The sequence below is a fragment of the Xenopus laevis genome, chromosome 9_10S (assembly GCF_017654675.1).
Source record: "Xenopus laevis strain J_2021 chromosome 9_10S, Xenopus_laevis_v10.1, whole genome shotgun sequence".
In the NCBI taxonomy this organism is placed as follows: Eukaryota; Metazoa; Chordata; class Amphibia; order Anura; family Pipidae; genus Xenopus; species Xenopus laevis.
The window spans coordinates 57,916,183-57,935,193 of NC_054388.1; the positions used below are offsets into that span (position 1 = coordinate 57,916,183).

Sequence of the window (19,011 nt, forward strand, 5' to 3'; positions counted from 1 at the left end):
AATGGTCAATGATGATTTGAAAGTGAAACACTAACATTTCATTAAGAATTTCCATTGAGGGCAAAATCTCATGGCCAAATTTGTAGCTGATTTCTGTGTTTTGCTCTATAAAAATTATATATAACCTGCTACATGAAGAAAAGTAATTGGTGTTCAGTCATGTAGAACTGATGCACATTATAACTAGAAGCATTGATGCCTAGTCTACGAATTGCTCCATCTGTCACTCATCTACTTTAGCCTTTAGGGCAGTGTCAGATGTAGTGTTTTGATTACCCCTACTTGTGGCAATAAACCCCTCCACTACTTGTTGTTGGCCACTTCCCTATGAAATGGTACTTAATTATTGGGCAGGAATCAAGGGTGACTTTGGCCCTTCTCATTGTTATCAGTGGGAAAGGGCCTGCAGCAATTATTGGTGACCAAAGTGTTTCAAGTGACATAGCCTACCCTAAAATATAGTTCAGAACCTCTGCTGAGCACTATCTTATCTGAGATATCATAGGTAAAAATCAAGCACTCAAAGATAAGTCCAACATGCCAATAACCGGACAAGGGTATTAAAAGAGTCTGCATGAATAAATAATTGCACATCATCTGTATTTTATGAAGACCAGTAGCTGTTTTCTACAGACATGACCAACGGTCAAGCTTTTGCAGAACTACAGTATGATTCCTTTGATGGATAATAAAAAACACCCGAGGATGAATACTTGCATCTGTTAAAATACAATAATCATAATTATGCCAGAAAAATATCAAAAAATATTTTCTTTACAATGTTGCTCCAATATACAGTTTTATTTTGCAAAAGTGGATGTAGTGGTTACCTGAAATCCTTGTTTGCGCTGATACTTTCTCCGTTGCTGCATATCTGCAAATGTGGCAGCTCCATTTGGATAAGTATAGGCCATGTGTGGTAGGAAGCTCATCTGATCAAGTCCTGGGTAAGATCGTAGTCCAGGAATTCCTGTCTGTACTGGGGGCATAAATGTGGCTGGTGGGAATGCGCTCTGTGGAGGAAGCGCTGAATACAAAGGTTTACCACTAAATGGGTTTAGACCAAATAGTGGGCTAGTGCTTTTGTCCATATTAGCATTACAAAATTCCTTCTTGATGTATGTTAAATTCAGTGGCTCATCTACAGTTTCAGATGATAAAGAAACACTATTGTGATCAACTGTAATGTTGTTGGGCTTAGATTTGTTCTTTGTGGCAATAATAGTTTTGGATTCGTTCAATAGTTTTGGTACAGTTAAGTCCAAGGGCTCAGCTTGAAGTTCCTCTGACGAGAAACTGTTTGGAGTGTAAGAACTGCTATGGGAGTTTTTAGAAGATGTGGAAGAAAGGTTTAAAGGAGAAGGAGTGTTGCTCCTGGAGTGGTCCAATTTATCAAGAACTGGTTTCATACTAGCAAAATGGTTCGATTTTGTTAGCCTGAGAGGTGTATCACAATTTGATACCCGGTTATGAAGTTCTGCTATAGATTGTGAAGTTATAAAGTCCACAGATTTTATTGGCGATCTGGCTGAGTCTTTAGTGGGAGTATTTAGGATGGTAGCCAGAGCCATCTCAGCACTGGTCCTTTCCAAAGACGGTGACCTGGAATTTGCATATTGATAAACTTTTCTTTGTTCAAACCATTCCTTCACAAATTCCTGAGGAAGGCCGACAGCTATTGAAATTTTCAGTAGTTCGTCAGAGTTGGGCTCCATATTCATGGCATAATATGCTTTTAGAACAGACATGTGGTCCTTATATAGGTTTATGGGGCTTGTCATTCCTTTCTCAGAAAGTACCGATGACAACAGGAGTGCTTGTTTCTCAGCAAACACCCCTTGCTTGTTGAGAATTATATTTTCATTGGGCTGGAGAACTGCTTTAATTTCTTCATTCATTTTACATAAGTATCTTTCATGTTGATGCAAAGGAATTGGACCAGGAAAACTTTCCTTACAAAACTGGCAAGAAAATGGAGTGGATATATGATGGCTCTCTAACATCTTCTCTTCACTTACAAGATCGATCAACGTACGTAACTTCTCTTTCTTAATATTACCAATCTGCCTCCTTGAATCTGTCGTCAAGCTCTGCAAACATGCTTTGGCTTCATTAACCTTCTCTAAAGTATAGTCAATAATACTTTTAGTGGCACCATTATGACTAACTACTGGAAGACCTACTGGAGGGTTACCAGGAGATGTAACTCCTTGATCCTCTGGTTGAGGTCCTCCATCCTTCATATGATAGCCCTTCAGTTTTGTAATTTCTTCTGGCTTGCATTCCATTTTCTGCCTAGAAATTGTATTGTCCACAATTTCTAGAACTTTCTGCACCTCATTTAAGTTACTGTTAATGGAAGGGTATCCAAGTAATGACAATTCCATTCCTACACCTAAGTGCTGCATTGGACTTGGAGCTGAGGAATGGATTCCCAGTGGGCTGGTTGCACCAAGACCACCATTCATGAATGGATGAGCACCATTAAATGCATGTGAGGCTGCCATTAAAAGTTTATAATCATTGTAATCTAATGATTCTGTTTTGATTTTCAGTAAGCCTGATGGTTCAGACATACCCAGTGGTTTACCGTTCTCCAACTTGTGTCGTAGTTGAGTTATGGCTGAATTGGTAGGAGAAGAAGATACTGAATTGGGGGATGAACCTGTCTTCATGTTGTTTCTCATTCTGCCATTTACCGATATTAGGCCAATGCATTTTTTGCTGCTTATGTGGGAACTGTATGAACCCGAGTGGGAGAAACGTTTCTTGCAGTTTGGGCACTCATAGGGCTTTTCACCTAAAAAAAGAGAATATTGAACCATTATTATTCCATGTATAGTGGTACCTATAAATTCTTATTATGTGCAGCAACACTGCCATTTAATTCAGTGGGTAAAGGGTGAAGCAGTATGTGCCAGATGCTTCAGTTAAGCTGCCTCTGTATTTTTAAGTGCAATTGCATCCAATCAGTTCTTTGCATTTGTTATCCAGCTTGTAGCAGAAATGTCAGAATTAACTGCACCACTGAAATAGCATTGAACAATTTAGTGCTACTGATTGTTAGATTCTGACACCTGAGAAATAAATCACGGCAGGCCAATCTATTCACAGGACTTCTTACAGACCTCAGTTGTTGGAGTAATGGGGTTTTTAATAAGTTGGACAGTTTTAGCACTAGCAATATGTAAAGCTTGTTTTGCAAAGTACTAAGATGTAAATTTTTCTTTTACTTGAGACATTATGGGAACCCTTATGGTTCCAGGACAAATCCCTCTGTACCAGGGGCCCTCAAAGCAGCTATAAAATCACCTCCATCTTAAATTAAATGCATACAGAGGCTAACATATAATTTCCACAAGCAAATTAGAATCCAAGTTTAGTTCCTTTATAAGAGTATCTTTTCAACTCAGCTAATTAAACAGAATGGACATGAGAACCGCAGCACCTCCGATACTCACCACTGTGAATTCGCAGGTGCTCCTTCAGATGGTGTTTATATTTGAAAGCTTTACCACACTCTGTGCATTTGAACTTGCGATTGCCGGCACCTTGGGTCAACATTTCGTGCTGCATGGGAAAGAAAAAGATAGAACTTAATTTTTAGGCATAAACAATTGCTATGCATAGTTTTCTCTTTGACAAGGAGAAATGTATTAGAAGGCAAGAGTAATAAAGAATTTAAATCCATAGCTGAAAAAGATGAATTGATTAATTAATTAATTAATTAATTAATGTGTTAACACTGCCAAATGGCAATACATTTTATGATCTAAAACGCTCCTCAGTTCTAAAATAAATTTATATGTGAAATAAATGTGTTCTTCACACTTTTTACATTTTTTTATTTTATCTTTAATTATTTTTTAATTCTTCGTTCTAATTCAAAATTCAAACACAATTTAAAAATATTTTATTTTTAAATCCAGTCGAGTGCAGGTCAAGGACCTCTGCTGCATAATTTTTTGGGGTGAACGTTTCTAGAAAATAATTTTTATCATCATTTTGTTTTCTCTCCGGTGAATAAAACATAGGTTTTTCCACTACAACATGATTCAGGCTTTACAGATATGTATGAATTTTGACAGAGAATTTTGAAATAGCAAGGCGTAGATGCTCAAGGTATGTCAGGGAGCTTCAAGCAATAACGAGACAAAAGCTTTACAAAAAAAGACACAGAAGCGGTATGACAACTGCTCGAGAGTACAGAATCTTCTCACATTCCTAGCGAGACAGATGGTGTTACATAGGACACAGAGAGGTTTGTTCAAACAGCAGAAACCTTCAAAGATCAAGCAGAGCCCAGCCCAGCCGAGCACCATTGAGGGACCAATGCTCATATGTTGCTGAGTTGCATAAACAAACAGCAACAGCTGCTTTCGCTCCCCCCAAGGCTATAAACTTTAGTTGTGCCACTGTTAATATGATACAATTATTTTAATTTACTAATTGTAAATGCCACAAGCAAATGAGGGGACTTTTCAACACCAAAAAAAAAACCCTCCTTTTCATATTATGCTAACATAATTGTACCAATGTGAAATTATGGGTGAAGCCACATTGGTACCACCATCATTGGATTTTGTTGCTGCATTGTTTTTGAATTATGAGAAATATTTTAAAACAAAAAGAGTGTTTGGTCATTGGGACAAATGTAAAGCATTCGTGACTTTTCGTTTCAGAAACTAATGATATTTAATAAACAAGCAAAACTATAGTCTGAGCAATAATGTATTGTATCATAGATACTTGGCATTATTTTATCTAATAAGAGTATATGGGTGACTCAAATGGTGACACTTTAATGGCACATAAGTTACACTAGAATTAGAAATTTTAGCTTCTGTGACTCAGCAAAGAAGCCAGAATAAATGGGTCACAGAATCAAGAAAATGTCATGTGTTTAGTCTGAAGGTTCTGATTGGATGTTGACCCTTGTGTGATAAATGTAAGGGGCCAAGAAAGATTTATGATGGCTGCAAATTAGAACCTTTGGTTTGTGTTTTTGTTTTTCTATGAAGGTTAAAACCTGGCTTTATACAAGAGTAAAGTTAGTATTATGTTTCATACATTAAAAGAGACTTGCCAACCAGAACCATTCATCAAGGCTCAAGTAACAGTGGTACTTTATTGAACAGTAATTAAAATGCCAGTGTTTATTTCACCTTTTGAGCAACATAAAAAAAATTAAAGTGAAGTTATAGTGCAAGTAAAATTTCTAAATTAGAAATTAACACACTCATTCGATCGTGAACATAAGACTATTAAATCATATTAGAAGAGACCATCAAAAAATCATTTAGGCTTCAATTAAAGCTATTACCATTAAAAGATCTGCATCTTCAAAATGCCATGAAAAATTAATAATGATTGCCAATCAAAGCAATATACTTTCTCAAAGGGGTTATTATAGAAAAAAAATTCACTTAAAAGCAACCCCCACCTGATCTCTGCCTGGCTTGTGAGTCACCATATGCCGTTCAAGCTGGGTGCGGTAGGCAAATGTGTAGCTGCACAGAGGGCACGAAAAGTTCTCCTCGTTCTTCTCGTGGCGGTATTTGATGTGCTCTTTCAGCGATGTCAAGCGCTTGTAGCCCCGTTCGCAGTAGGGACAGGTCAGCAGCTGGGCAAAAGCATCTGGAGTTCCAGGTGGCAGGTCTGAAGGCCAGAGAGGAGAGACAGAGATGCAGGCCATGAGGTCAGTAAATCAATGGCAGCTAATGGGCTTACTGCCCGGGATGGTATGACAGGAATCATAGTAATCTGCTCTACTGGAGTGCCATCGTCTCATAGTGGCCTGAGCACACTCCATTCCCCCCACACACACCCAGAAGAGACATGTATGAATCATTTCATGCTACAGGAAAAACTATTTAGGTGTGGGTGACTATAAAGTGGAAAAAAGTCCTTCATGGCAAATTATACAGACAAGCACTGTCTTTAAAGCAAGAAGATAAAGAAGATAAGCACCATTAGAATACAGGAATTGTACCCACATGAAGGCATCCTGGGATATTGCAAATGCAATCTGTACACCTAAGACTTTGATAGCCCTCATAAAATTCTAAAGTTCTAAGCACTTTCTGTTTTTCTAGTGCCCTAGTACAAATCACCAAATTCACCTATAGCCAAAAAACAGCCCTATCTATAGATAAACCAAAATAAAATTAATAAAGGGACTTAGCCTGAAAGAAAATTAATAAAGGGACTCATTTTTCCTGCTTGAGACAGAAAAGAAGAGTATTAAAGAGGTAGCTACTATTATAATTTTCTCCTATTCTTCCCCAGCCTACTCCACTCATAATTCTTCTCAGATCGGCCATTGCTATTTTGTTATTATTTTAAATGAGAATTCATTAGCACACTTGCTAGTTTGTAATTTCGTTGTCAGCTGAATCCTTCTCTCTCTTCAGATCGAAATACACAGCAATTTGTGCCGTTCAACCATAGTTTAAAAAATGTAAGGAACTCACAAAGAATTGTGCAGACTTATTGAATAGTCTGCTCATGAAATTCCATTCCCATGCAGCTGTTCCTGAAATTTTAAGGTAAACACCCAAGCACATAGTGCATTTATAATTGCAACAGCTGCAAGGGGCTCATATAGTGTCTAAAAATGAATCATAGTATTACCATTTTCCTCATGTCCGTTGGCCTCGGGTGTTCCCAGGCGGCAAAGTTCTTCAGGGGCTTCTGGGTAAATGATAGCCGTATCACTCCGCTGCAAGTACTCTGCTATGCTGACTCCGTTGCTGTCTCCAGCATCCATTTTTCTTTTAACGAAATATTCCTCAAAATCTGAAGTGCAATTTGGATTCTTCACTGCATTAAAACATAAAGTTAAAGAATGGACCATTGGTTGCTGACAAAATATGAGTAAAATCATGTCCATTGTTAAGTACCCAATTTAATTTGTATTTAGTTAAGTAAGATATACAGGGCAGGTTTGACAGCAATAGAAGTTTTAATTGTTTTTCAATTTTGAGCCAATCTTTCTTTGCATACATTTCTTCTTATTTGAGCAACCTAACCATTTAAGACCAATGCCCACCAAGTTATAGAAATGCCTAAAAAATTGAAAACAGTTATGACTTCAAGTAGAGCCCCCCCCTTGCAAAAATAACTCACACAAAAGCTAAATAATGATGTGACGGAACTCAGCGACCTTGAGTGACCGTGAGTGGTTAACTTTGCCCCAAACCTCTGACCCTTCTCCAATTCTTAAGTCAAGAAGTGGACACTTAATGTGACAATGTTGGGTAATTGCCCCTTGAACAAATAAGCTTACTGGAGAGCACTGAAAACACTGCGCAATGTGTGACTGCCAAGCTTAAAGGCCCTCTCTGTATGTTGTGCGTATGTGTGTGTCACTGGTGAAACAACCAGTGTTTTACACTTTTCTTTGCAATAAACACCGTCACAGGGGTCACTTTACAAACACACAAAAGGATTAGCGACTTTTTTTTTCATCATTACTAATAACATGTCATGCGACAATAGAAAAACATTCCCACTGCATGAAGAACATGCATTCGGTATATATACAGTATATATATATGTTTGTGTGACATCTAACACATACCTGTACCGTTGTTAATAGTGGTTACATGCGTGACTTGTGGCCCCAAGGTGTCGTAATCCTCCTTCATGTCATCTGTGAAAATAAATAATTTCTGTTAGAATGGGAGATACAACATTTTACTTGAAAGCATTGTTGGGTGATTGCCTAGGCTAGGGACTAGTAAAAAGTGGTGGCTTCAATAGACTCATTTTGAATGGGACCAAAGTAATATTCAGACGTACGCTTTACATAAGAGATTGGACCTGATTCCCAGCTAATATTGCTTTGATGATGTTCGTAAAAGAAGAAGATGGCAGTTTAATTGAACCTGAAATCAAGTTGATGCATCCGGCGTGTCCCGGCTTGCCCTTCATTCTCACAAAGCTCCGCTAGTGACACCTCTTAATGGTGCCACAGTAAATGTAAAGCTCATTAAACAAATGCAGGGAAAAATAGCAGTGTGACATTTGGAGACACTTGCTGAAGGAATGGTGCATGGATCTCAGTCTATATTACTCCAACACAAGAGGTTTATGTTGCAGAATCATATCAGATGGACTGAAGCATGCTACAACTATATACTGGCATGTGTAGGTCATTCCAGGCACTGGCAATATATTTATGATCCAATAGCTGGGATTCTTATGTAGTGGAGAAATGTATGTGTACCCATAAAATTGGATATCTGCAAATTGATAGGCTGCTCTGTGAGGCCCCACAAGGGTAACACCTTGGCAACCCAGCCCTGCTTGTACCCAACTGGCAGTGGAGGTCCAACCTGTTTCTGTAGATTACAGACTGGACCATGTACAATTTGGGCTCATGTGTGGATGTATGACACTGCTAAAGGTGGCCATAGACGCACAGATAATATTGTACAAACAAATTTTCGTACGATATTTGGTGCATGTATGGTGGGAAAAGAGCCAACCAATATCCACAGAATACTTGGATATTGGTCGGCTCGTCGATCGGCTGGAAAATTTTGATCAGGTACCTTGAAGGCACCCAAACATCGGCCATTGTTTGTGCTGAATCGTCAGATAAAGGTAGAATTCTATTATTTCTACCTGTATATCTACCTGTATATCTGACGATTCAGCTCTACACGTGTGTATTGAAATGAACAATCTTTCTTGGAAAGATCTTTTACAAAAAAAAAATCATAATTGTTACATCTATGGTATGGCCACCTTAAGACTACACCATTGCACTTAACACCACTTTGAATTGTAAGTAGTTGAACCACAACTCCAGGTACTCTCTGTTTGACTTATGGCAGAATGTTCCCCTGATGGTTATGTCATTTAAAGGCATAGTCCTATTTATACAGAACTGAACACGCATATTTGAATAATCATTTTCAGAATGATTATGAATAATTTACGTGGGTTTCGTGATACACACACACACGAAAAATGACTTCGAATCAAAATAGGACTCTTTCAGCTTTCAGAAAAAAGCATGGATGGAAACTATTCTGGTGGTGTTTTTTTACACATATAAATAGAGCACAAATGGACCCGGGAAGGATGAATAAGAAGAAATTTGAGAGCTTCCACTCAGTAGTAGCTTGACATGCTATAATGCCTACATTTTACCAATTGGTGTGGTTCAAATAATGCTTGATACCAATATAGGAAAGAAATATCACAGAACAGATATAGAAAGACTAGCAAGTGTTGTTTTTATATGGTAATTGATATACTGCTTTTAATGTTTTGTTTTGTATCTATAAATAACCCCCCCCCATTAAAATCTATCAAGTTCCCAGAAATATTTCTTGTGATAAAGATAGGATCTATGGGAAAGGGTGTGGTTTGAATGGATGGAGGGTAGGGTCTTTGTATTAAGCTTGTCATTGGCTGGCTGAGAACCCTGAGTTATAGCTTTTAGCATTAAAGGGAGCATCATATGAAACCTAAAGGTTGTCTTGTTATATAGACAACGATATGAATATATTTAAGTTTCCACACACAGTCAGAACTGAAGCTATCCAGAGAGATTTTGTTCCACGGGGGGAGCCATTTTCAACCTGAATATCAGACATCATACTCTGTAATGCAGAGCTACAGTGTAAACAGCAGAAACCCACTCAGCAACGATATGCAGAGGAAACTATTTGTATATATGTAAATATCAATGAAAGAGTTAAAGTCCCCCCCCTCGTGCTGATATTTTTGTCAATCTCTGCAAGTAATTAGATCAAGGTATTTCCGAGAAGGTTGTCACTAGGAATAAATATAGCTATTGTATGTCGTTCTTCCTTGCTCGTCTCATGTGATTTCTGGTACCGAGGAGTCACAAGATTTCCATCTGATGGCACATAAACCTTTGCCGCCCAGAGGAAAGCAATATGCAGCATTTTGTTTTTGTTTTTGCATAATACTGGTAATTCTCAACATTTGTTCTGTGCTTCCTTCCTCTTTGTTATTTACAATCTCCGAATTAAAGAGAAGTTAAATAATCTGGCAGTGTCGTCTAAAGGAGACGGTCGCCTGTTGGAAAGTGCCCGTGTTCTACTCCACTAATAAGCTCTCACTGGCTGCAGTATGAACAATAGAAACCCACCCTGTTTCCCCAAACTCTGATGCACTGTTTATGATGCCAGTGTAGCCAGCATCTCGCACTTAGTTTAACGTCTGTGGCCAAAGAAAGTGGCTGTCTGTGGTCACCAATACACGTCTTGACACTGCAGTATTTCTATACTGATAGTTCTATCAGGCAGAGGCCAATAGACAGGGAGCAAAGGTCTTTATTCTTCATTTTTCATTCCAAAAGTAACTGTTACATACAGTAGGAATCTTATAGTATTAACTTTATGGAAATTGGCTATTTTGGCTCTTTAGGCACTGCATTTTAGCCCCTATGCCACATCATTTCTCCTCTGGCATGTTTTCTATGTCTGTACTACAACTCCCAGCATCCCCTGACAGTTCATCTATTAGTCACAGATATAATAATTCACTTACTTCCTACTGTGTGTACATTATCATTTCTGTAGGTAACATTCAGTAAAATCTGCAATTTAGTGAATTTGCGGAGCAACAACCTTTTGCCAGAACGAAAAGTCGCCTGGCAAAAGTGACTAGTGACTTTCTCTTTCCGTAGCGAATTGTCATCTATGCCTGTTAGTGAATTGGCAATGTCCCTGCGGATGTATGTGATTTCTGGCGAAAAGTCGCTAGCGTTAACCACTTCTCCCTTTAGTAAATCTGCCCCATTGCATTGCAAGCAAGATAGAGACAGAAAAAAATGATGACCAATTGAAAAGTTAACTAAAAGATAAACTATATTGGAAAAACTACATTTAAAAAATTGTTTTCAAAAATATTTAATTGATACAAATTTTTCTTTGGACAGGTTTTTTGAGACACTTCTAGCCCTTTTATTGTCTGGGAAAAAAACGTTAAATGTTTAATTTCTGTTTTTCGCACTTCTCCCCTCCCCGTTGTACGAGGATGGAGTTATTTATTTTGAAAACAAGAGTAAAAGTTTGCGTCTTCCCTTCACCCTTGGGGATAAAGGTTTGTAAAAATAAAGAACACTTTGTTCCTCCCGTCACAGAATTGTTGAATAAGCAAAAAAAGTATATATACAAAAATAAAGGAGGCCAAGACCCAGGTGATTTATTTAAACTGATGATAATGATGTCATGCTTTATGTCTGCATGCAGCGTCCACCCCATTGTGGGACGCAAGAATGTCAAGGACAATTCTCCAACACAAAACTTTGATTGTGCTGCGACCGGAAAAAGGCACAGTAAGAATTCTACTCGCTCTTCAGTTCAAAAAACCTGCATCCTGCAGACAAACGAGGGAGAGAAGTAGAGGAGCAGAAGCGGAGAAGGAGCTTATCTCACAGAAAAGCTATGTGCAGAGGTGTGCGCTAGACACACAGGCACCAGGGATAAAACACTTCTATATAAACTAGGGCAAATTAGAAGTATTGTCTATAGTGTATGTTTTCAACAATAAATAAAAGGAGGGAAAATGATCAAAAGGAAAAAAATCATGTTATCTGCTGCTCAGAATAAACACACCAGCCTGATTTCGGTTGGTGGGGGGGAGGGGTGCCAGGAGAAACAATATTTTTTCATTAGACATAAAGGCACCACATCCAGGCACTTTTAGTACAATAAAAAAAGAACAATAAATCATTAGCGGTCATTAGAAGCAGACAGGTAAGAGCAAAGTAACTCTCCTGGCCTCTTAGAATAGTAAAATTAAATTATAGATAGGGAAAGGGGACTGGGCAACTGTCAGCCAGATCAGGCAGTTTAATAAGGCCTGAGTTAACTCCTTAGTGTTCAACAAAACTCAATGTCTGCTGTATGTGATGATACCTACAGTCCAGCATTGTATCAGAGTACCAGAGGATCTATCTGTAGACCAGAGCTAAGGACAATTCCCATCAGCCCTTTACATTCTGTCTACATTTAATTACTGTGAGACTGGGCCCTTGATGTCATGTTGGCCCAGGTGGAGTGTCAGTGTTGAACGAGTGTCAGCCATGTGCTGGTTGCCCGTAATCCAACAATATGTTTTTGAGGGTTTTCATAATTCATATGAACCCCCCCCCCAGAAAGAGGCTAGTTAAAAAATGAGTTGATGGAGAAACTGGTTATTTGAACTCTAGGCCCCTCTTAAAAAAAGATAAAGGTGAGATAAAGCATATCTACTATCATGGTCCCCAATGCTTTTATTTGAAAAGAGTTAATCCTAATTAAAAGAAAAATAACTTTTCCGTAAGTTTAGAATGCTGCGTTTATTACATCCCTATTAATTATTTCTTTAAGGGTAAAAACTCCCTGTAATTGGTCCTTACTCTTGATTTCTAGATATTAAAATTTAAACCATCAGAACATTCATTCTTTTGGCTCTGCAAATCTAGTTCATTAACAAATATGAATAGCTAACACCAGCTCATTTAAATAGTATGTCTTACATGACTACTTGCTACACTCTGTTTCTGTCACACGGCTCCCAAGAATCATTGGCTCTTATTATACATGTAAATGGCTATCATAAAAATAAAAATTTCATTTAAGCTTGTTAATGAGTTCTGCAGCAGTCAGAGTTCCTTTAATGATCATCCTCTGCCCCTAATTAAACGTATTTATCTTTCAAGCATCTTTGGTTGAGCTCCCCCCCTTCGTGGTTGCAAATCTAAAACCTTAAAGTCTTTATGTGTTGGACTATAAATGTTTATTTGAAATAAGGAATAAGAAAAAAAAAACAAACAAACTAAATTGTATGTGCAGAGCCACTCAGTATATAGACATGGGTCACATTATTGTAACAAAGTATTGCCCCGTAGAAAATTCTGCTTTCCTGTCTAACTTCTGTGGATACAATCTGGATATATATGCCAAATGACTGATTGAATTGTGCCCCTTTGGATTGTGGGTCGCATTGCTAGAGATGAATTTCCCTCTTGGCACTGCAGCTGGGATTTCAGCAGTAAAGATGTAAGGATGGCAAAGTGACTACAAGATACAGTTTAAAGAAATATAAACACTTAAAGGCCATAATGTAGGATTTACAGAGTTAAAAACGGGTTTCTCAAAATGCATAACATTGATTGCTTCTCAAGGCCAGGGCTGGGCCAAGCTGACCGGATGCCCTAGGCTACCCAGCCGGCCACCACTCTCCCCCTTGAGTGACTGTAAGTGGGCATGCGCCATGCCAGGGGAGGGAGGGGAGAGTGATAGAGGGGAGGTGAGGGACGGGAGAGTGGGGATGGGAGTAGTGACAGAGTGGAGGTAGAGAGACAGAGGGGAGTGACCACAGATTAAGGGTAGGCAGAAGACACTTACAGGTACAGGTCCAGTGCCCCCCTATTGTTGTGCCCTATGCAAGTGCCTATCCCTAGTACTAGCCCTGCTCAAGACATAAGCAAATGTGACATCATATGAGTCTGACTATCCATACAAGTAGGCACATTGCATGGATTCAGCTAGATTACTATGTAGAAGACCATTGCAGACATTATACTTGCACCAATGAGGGTCACGTGTTGGCCTAGTTTTCAGTTCTTGTCTTATTGTTGCCGAGATAATACCAGTGACTGATAAATCATACTAGACAATAAGAGGCCTGATATGAAAAATGCCACACAAGAGCTGAACTAATCCCAAAAGAGAAAGCATAGCATCAACTTGAAATTGGGAATGGACCCAATCCTTTTCAGAAAGTAACTTGCACAATATTGCTAATGTTGCCCTCTGCTGGTTAGGAAATTATTCTACTTCCATATTTAACAACAGATAATCGATGAACACAAGAAAGTACAGACTTATATTGCTGTAGATTTGGAGAATTATGTGAAAAATTCCTGATTACAGTTATTAAATATGTCTGGCAGAAGTTTTTTTACATCAATTTGCAAGTTACCCAAGCTAGCTATACCCCACAAAAGTCAGCCATCTCACTCTACCCTTTAGTAGCTACTTTTAATGTCACACACTGAAGAGAATTTAACCTAAATAATAGGTTTGATAATTTGCCTTTTTAAGAAGGCAGCATCTTATAATGCTAAATCTGTTTCCAGTTATGGCTCTTGGAAGAGGTTTACGCTATCCATTTAAATGGCATTATTATTCATGGCTAGTTCTGCTTATGTGGGTTTTCATCTGCTCTATACGGGGAGTAGAGAAATGTATGTCACACATACATATTAATAATTCATGACAGATTAGAAAGTTGAGAACTTCAGCCTTACCAGAACCATCTACAGAGGCTTTCAGAATAACATTGTTGTGCCAATTATGGTCCATTCCTCTTTCCCTCAATTCATCTTCCTCTTCGTCTCTTGGCAATAGTGCTTGGTTGGCTTGGGGAGAAGTCTCGTGGTTGAGCATGCTGGCTGGACTTGTTTCCTGGTCCAATGTGGTTGTAATACTGTCATCTTCAGCAATGTGGAGTTTGTCCTCCTCTTCAGTCTCTGAACCCGTATCTACTACATTGTCATAAGTCAAAACTGCAATAAGAGTGAGAAAAAAATCACAACGTTAGTCAAGTATTAGGGTTTGAAATCAGTCATCAAAATGTGGTTAGTAATCCATAAGGTAATGGAAACCAGCAATACTAGTAAGTATTTATGTACATCAAGTGTTTCCGTGTTACAAAATACACAAATAAAGCTGCAACCTACTTATTCAGTTTCAAACACAATTATATTTTACTGAAAGGATTTAAAACCAAACACATTACAAACTGTAATGAGTTTAAAGTTATACTATACAACATGTCCCACTGAAACAATGCTGCAGCCACCAACTAAAATATTACAATTGGGATTATAATCTATTTTAGATCAAAAGAATACAGTTTGGTGGCAATTGGGTTATTTTCATGTTCCATTCATGAGATCTTATCTGGAGTGCAATAGTCCGGAGACAAATGCTAAAATAACTCACAGGGATCAACTCACCCCATGCACAGCCCTCAGCCCAACAAACGTCCGGTGTTTTTCTCTGCTTATAAATAAGGTCTGTGAACTCAATTGAAGGTTGCTATTTCTGAATTAGTCAGCCCTGACAAGGCTTTCGGCCTACATGCTAGTACATAAATTGTCCACTTTACCACCAGACAAGAAAGATTAGAGTAATATACACAGGGCATTAGCTCAGCCAGAGAAACACACCATCCGTTACGCACACATGGGATTGCCAAGAACTGTTAGCCCAACTCTCTAGAAATATGCAAAAAACAAAACAAGATTCAAGCTATGACATCATGGGAACGAGAAAATGAGGGAGGAGAACCAGTGGGGGGGGGGGGAAGGAAAAAAAATGGCAAACAATTTTAAGGCTCATTTTGATCTCAGTGCATCTTATAAAGCAAGCTCTCTCCTAACTTATCAACTGAGCTATCTCGAGTGGCTCTTGCCAGCTATCGGATTATACAAAAGTGGCAGAAAAGAGTGGAGAGTGAAGGAGGGGGGAGTGGAATTGAAAAGGATTGTGTGTCAGGTTCGTAATGCTTTTGGAGAATTCTTGAAACACGTCTAGTTACAAATTTTTGTCAGTCATATCTGTTTGCTTTGACAGGTTCCCAGGGAGGGGGAAAAAAGGAACAAAAAGAGAAAGATTTTTTTGTCATTTGAGGCCGGGGACAAAAAGATTACACCGTGCATATCTGCTCATAATATGATCTTTGTATAATCCGCGGGTCTGCACTTGCCTTCTCAACAACTGCACAACAGGTGCAAATTAAAATGAAAACGACAGCCGAGCCAGGCAAACAGAATCTGCTGACCTGGTTTGAATACCAATTGACGGGAGAAACAAAACCTTTTGAAGAGGTGTGACCACAAGGGTTTAGGCAAGTTCAGGCTGGGTAATGTCCTCGGAACTACAAAAAGAGAGATATTCTAACGCCGTCGCTCTAGCTGTGTGGTCCAGATATACCTTAGTACAATCAATATTGTGAATCTTTCTTTTTCTGGTGACCGAGGTTTAACTATTTCTTAGCAACACGGAGAAAGTTCTTTAGAAATGTTCAGAGCTCCGAGTCGGGGGGGGTGACGGTAACAAAAGCTCCTATGGCCTGGGAATCTTTCAGCCTACCTCTTAAAGAGTGATCTCTGGGCACAGGAGGAATAATGAAAGGTCCAAGAGGAGTGAATAAAATTATCTAAGGCTGGACACACATTAAAAGGCCTTTATCCTGGACAAAAAAAATATGCCTTTTGAGGTCTCTTTTTTTTAGACTTGCTGTGGCTTTCAGAAGGGACACGTGAGTATCCCTGCACCAAAGCTGAAATATTTTCTTCAGGAAGAAAAAAAAAAGAGATAAATGATTAATCAACATCCCCTGAGGAGTCCAAAAAATCACAACAATCTAAACAAGCAATGAAGTCATGTCTCAGGATACAAGGTCAGGGATACACCATCCATCACCTTCACAGGCCAACAATACCTTGCACCCTTTCAGAAACCGTAAATACTTAAAACATGATGAATAAGTACAGAGGTCCAGATAAGCAGCACAACGACACTCTGTAAATTAATGACTGTGTATGCTTATTAAAGGGAAAATATACCTCAACTGTTTGTCAAATGCAACATATTGCTATTGATTATGCAGTACTGGGAATGTTATCTGCCTATGTGTATTTATTTATTTACATGAGTTGGAGCAGCCATGCTTGCTCTGACAAGGAAGTATAATTGAGCTACTCCAATTGAAGGGTGACCTCTGGTGGACAGATAATTAAGGACAACTTCCAGTACACTCAGAAGACCCATTGCAGGCTAGGTGCCCTGTTGCAATTTATCACCCCCTGTACAAATAGGTTCATAGTAATATCACAGTGTGCCTGGCTCAAAGCTTATTCCTTTGAATTGCACCCCAATGAACAAGAGCCCCAATAGAGCTTATCATCTAAGGTCCCTCTCATATAAACTATGACCAGGTTTATCAGGAACTGATTGATCTGTTGGAGTGTAGGCAGAAATTGAAGTTACTGAATTAAACCCAAAAAAGCATGGGGAAAACATACCAATGTTTTGCACTCTAATGCTCACTATACCCTTCATAGTCTTTTAAATAATGTGAATAATTGTAATTTCCCTTAAACCAACCCAGCATAGCAACACTTAGTTACTTTACCACAATGAATGTTTTTTTTTACCATCATGTCAGGATACACAGAATATTCTCATTTGCTTTGGCCCTGTGCGGCTGGCACTGATACAGATTCTTCTTCCCAGCCACAACAGAGGTGGGAGCCATAGAATTCCTCTTTGTAATTCAATAAATTGGGCAAAGATGTACTGTTTTCTCACTCAACCCAGAATCTAATTTCACATGTTGGAATCAAAGGAAAGAACACCATAGAGCTGTAATAAATGTCCAAACACCCACCATTGATAACCGATCCCTCACAGTAATCTTCAGAGAAATTAATTACAATTGCTGGCATTAGTGAGCTTGCCAAAAAGCACCCGTAATTATCCTTCATACAGGTAGGCATGGAAGGCTGCCATGTGATTTAGCGATTACAGGATAAGAGACGCTTGCACTACAAGCTTACTGTATATGCTAAAGCACTGATAATCCATATGATACTGGCCTGACATTATTTAAATGTTTCAGTTCTGGATGAAACAATTCCAGCAAAATAAGCCATATTTATGTGGGCAAAATGATCTTTTGATTGCCTTGAAATGTTTTTTTTCCCAGAATGCTAAATAAGTCAGCCTTGCTGGGATCTGTTTAAGTTATTCTTCCTCAATATTGCTCATCTATAAGGTTCCTTAGCACTGCATATATTAAATAAATAGTTCTTAAACTGAAGAAATGTGTATTTGCAAAGCAAATATTTTTTATGCCTTGCCTTTTGGGAAAGATGCATAATTCAAAGGTTATTGCCGAGTAAAACCAAGCAGGGATTCTGCCATTCTATATAAATAGCATCTAGAACAAACTTTTTATGTGAACTTTATCAAGGCTCCCTAGAATTCTGTCTAGGATCACATCACCTTGGTTGGAAACCCCGATCACAACTGCAAATGAACAGGTTTGTCTTTAATAATGGCAGGGCCCTAGGCAAAACAGATGGTAGCCTATGACTCAAGCTGTCGGTTGGTACTGAGAGCTAAACTTCAACAACAACTGAAGGGTCACAGATTGGACAACACCTACATGCTGCTCCTCGTTTTTCCTATCTACAACTTCTGCTCTTCAAATACATAATGTGAAGGGCCTACATGGAACCCCTAAAGACAGTCCTACAATTTTCCCACTACTATACAACATAGAGATGGAGCCCCAAATTACACCCTATTTTGTCTCAGTCTGCCCTTATGTCCAGCCTATGCTTTTCCTGACTCCCAGATTATCAATGAGACTTTTTAGACCCTGTTCTTGTTTGCTGAAGCACATGATAAGCATGTCCTGACTATGAGATCTTGTAAAGGCTGCTGATAATTAGAGTGACATTTAAAGAAGTGGCAGAGTTATCTCGTGGCCGGTGTAAACAGTGTTACCTAGTGAGTTCCTTTTCACAGATATATGTCAGTTGGAGAACAGAGAAGCATCTGTTCCTAATGTACAGTGTATTGATCACAGTGACGTGTGCCTTCACAATCCTGCCCTTGGGGGAAGGGAAAATGGAAAGGGTGATAATCACAGTAACCTGTGTCAGTCCAACAAAGCTTTGTTTGCCCAGAGTCATTTTATAAACCAGCCCGTCAGATGGAGAGTTGAGCATGCTTTTTTGTTGCCCTGGTTGTAGGCCTTCTCTATAGGAATTTATAAGCTCTCCCTTACTACCAGCACATTTGGGCAAGCCTCACCAACTCATAACATACCCAGCACAAATACACCAAGACTTGGTCTTCTACCAATAATATGTCAGCTTTCTGCTGTTGGGGAGAGATGCTGGGCATTGCAATATAACAACAGCTGCAAGGTTCCAAATTGAACATGTCCCACTTCAAA

General features: G+C 38.9%; 1 protein-coding gene across 7 annotated transcripts in view; it reads right to left on the reverse strand.

Annotated features, from left to right (window-relative positions):
* Positions 1–19,011, reverse strand: part of zeb2.S (zinc finger E-box binding homeobox 2 S homeolog) — a 96,614-nt gene that overhangs the window by 5,132 nt on the left and 72,471 nt on the right. For all 7 annotated transcript variants that reach the window (XM_041577597.1, XM_041577599.1, XM_041577598.1 and 4 more), the window contains 6 exon segments: positions 14,285–14,542; positions 7,583–7,654; positions 6,634–6,822; positions 5,444–5,658; positions 3,462–3,570; positions 831–2,800 (listed from right to left, as the gene is read on the reverse strand). In XM_041577597.1, coding sequence (XP_041433531.1) covers positions 831–2,800; positions 3,462–3,570; positions 5,444–5,658; positions 6,634–6,822; positions 7,583–7,654; positions 14,285–14,542 — 2,813 coding nt within the window.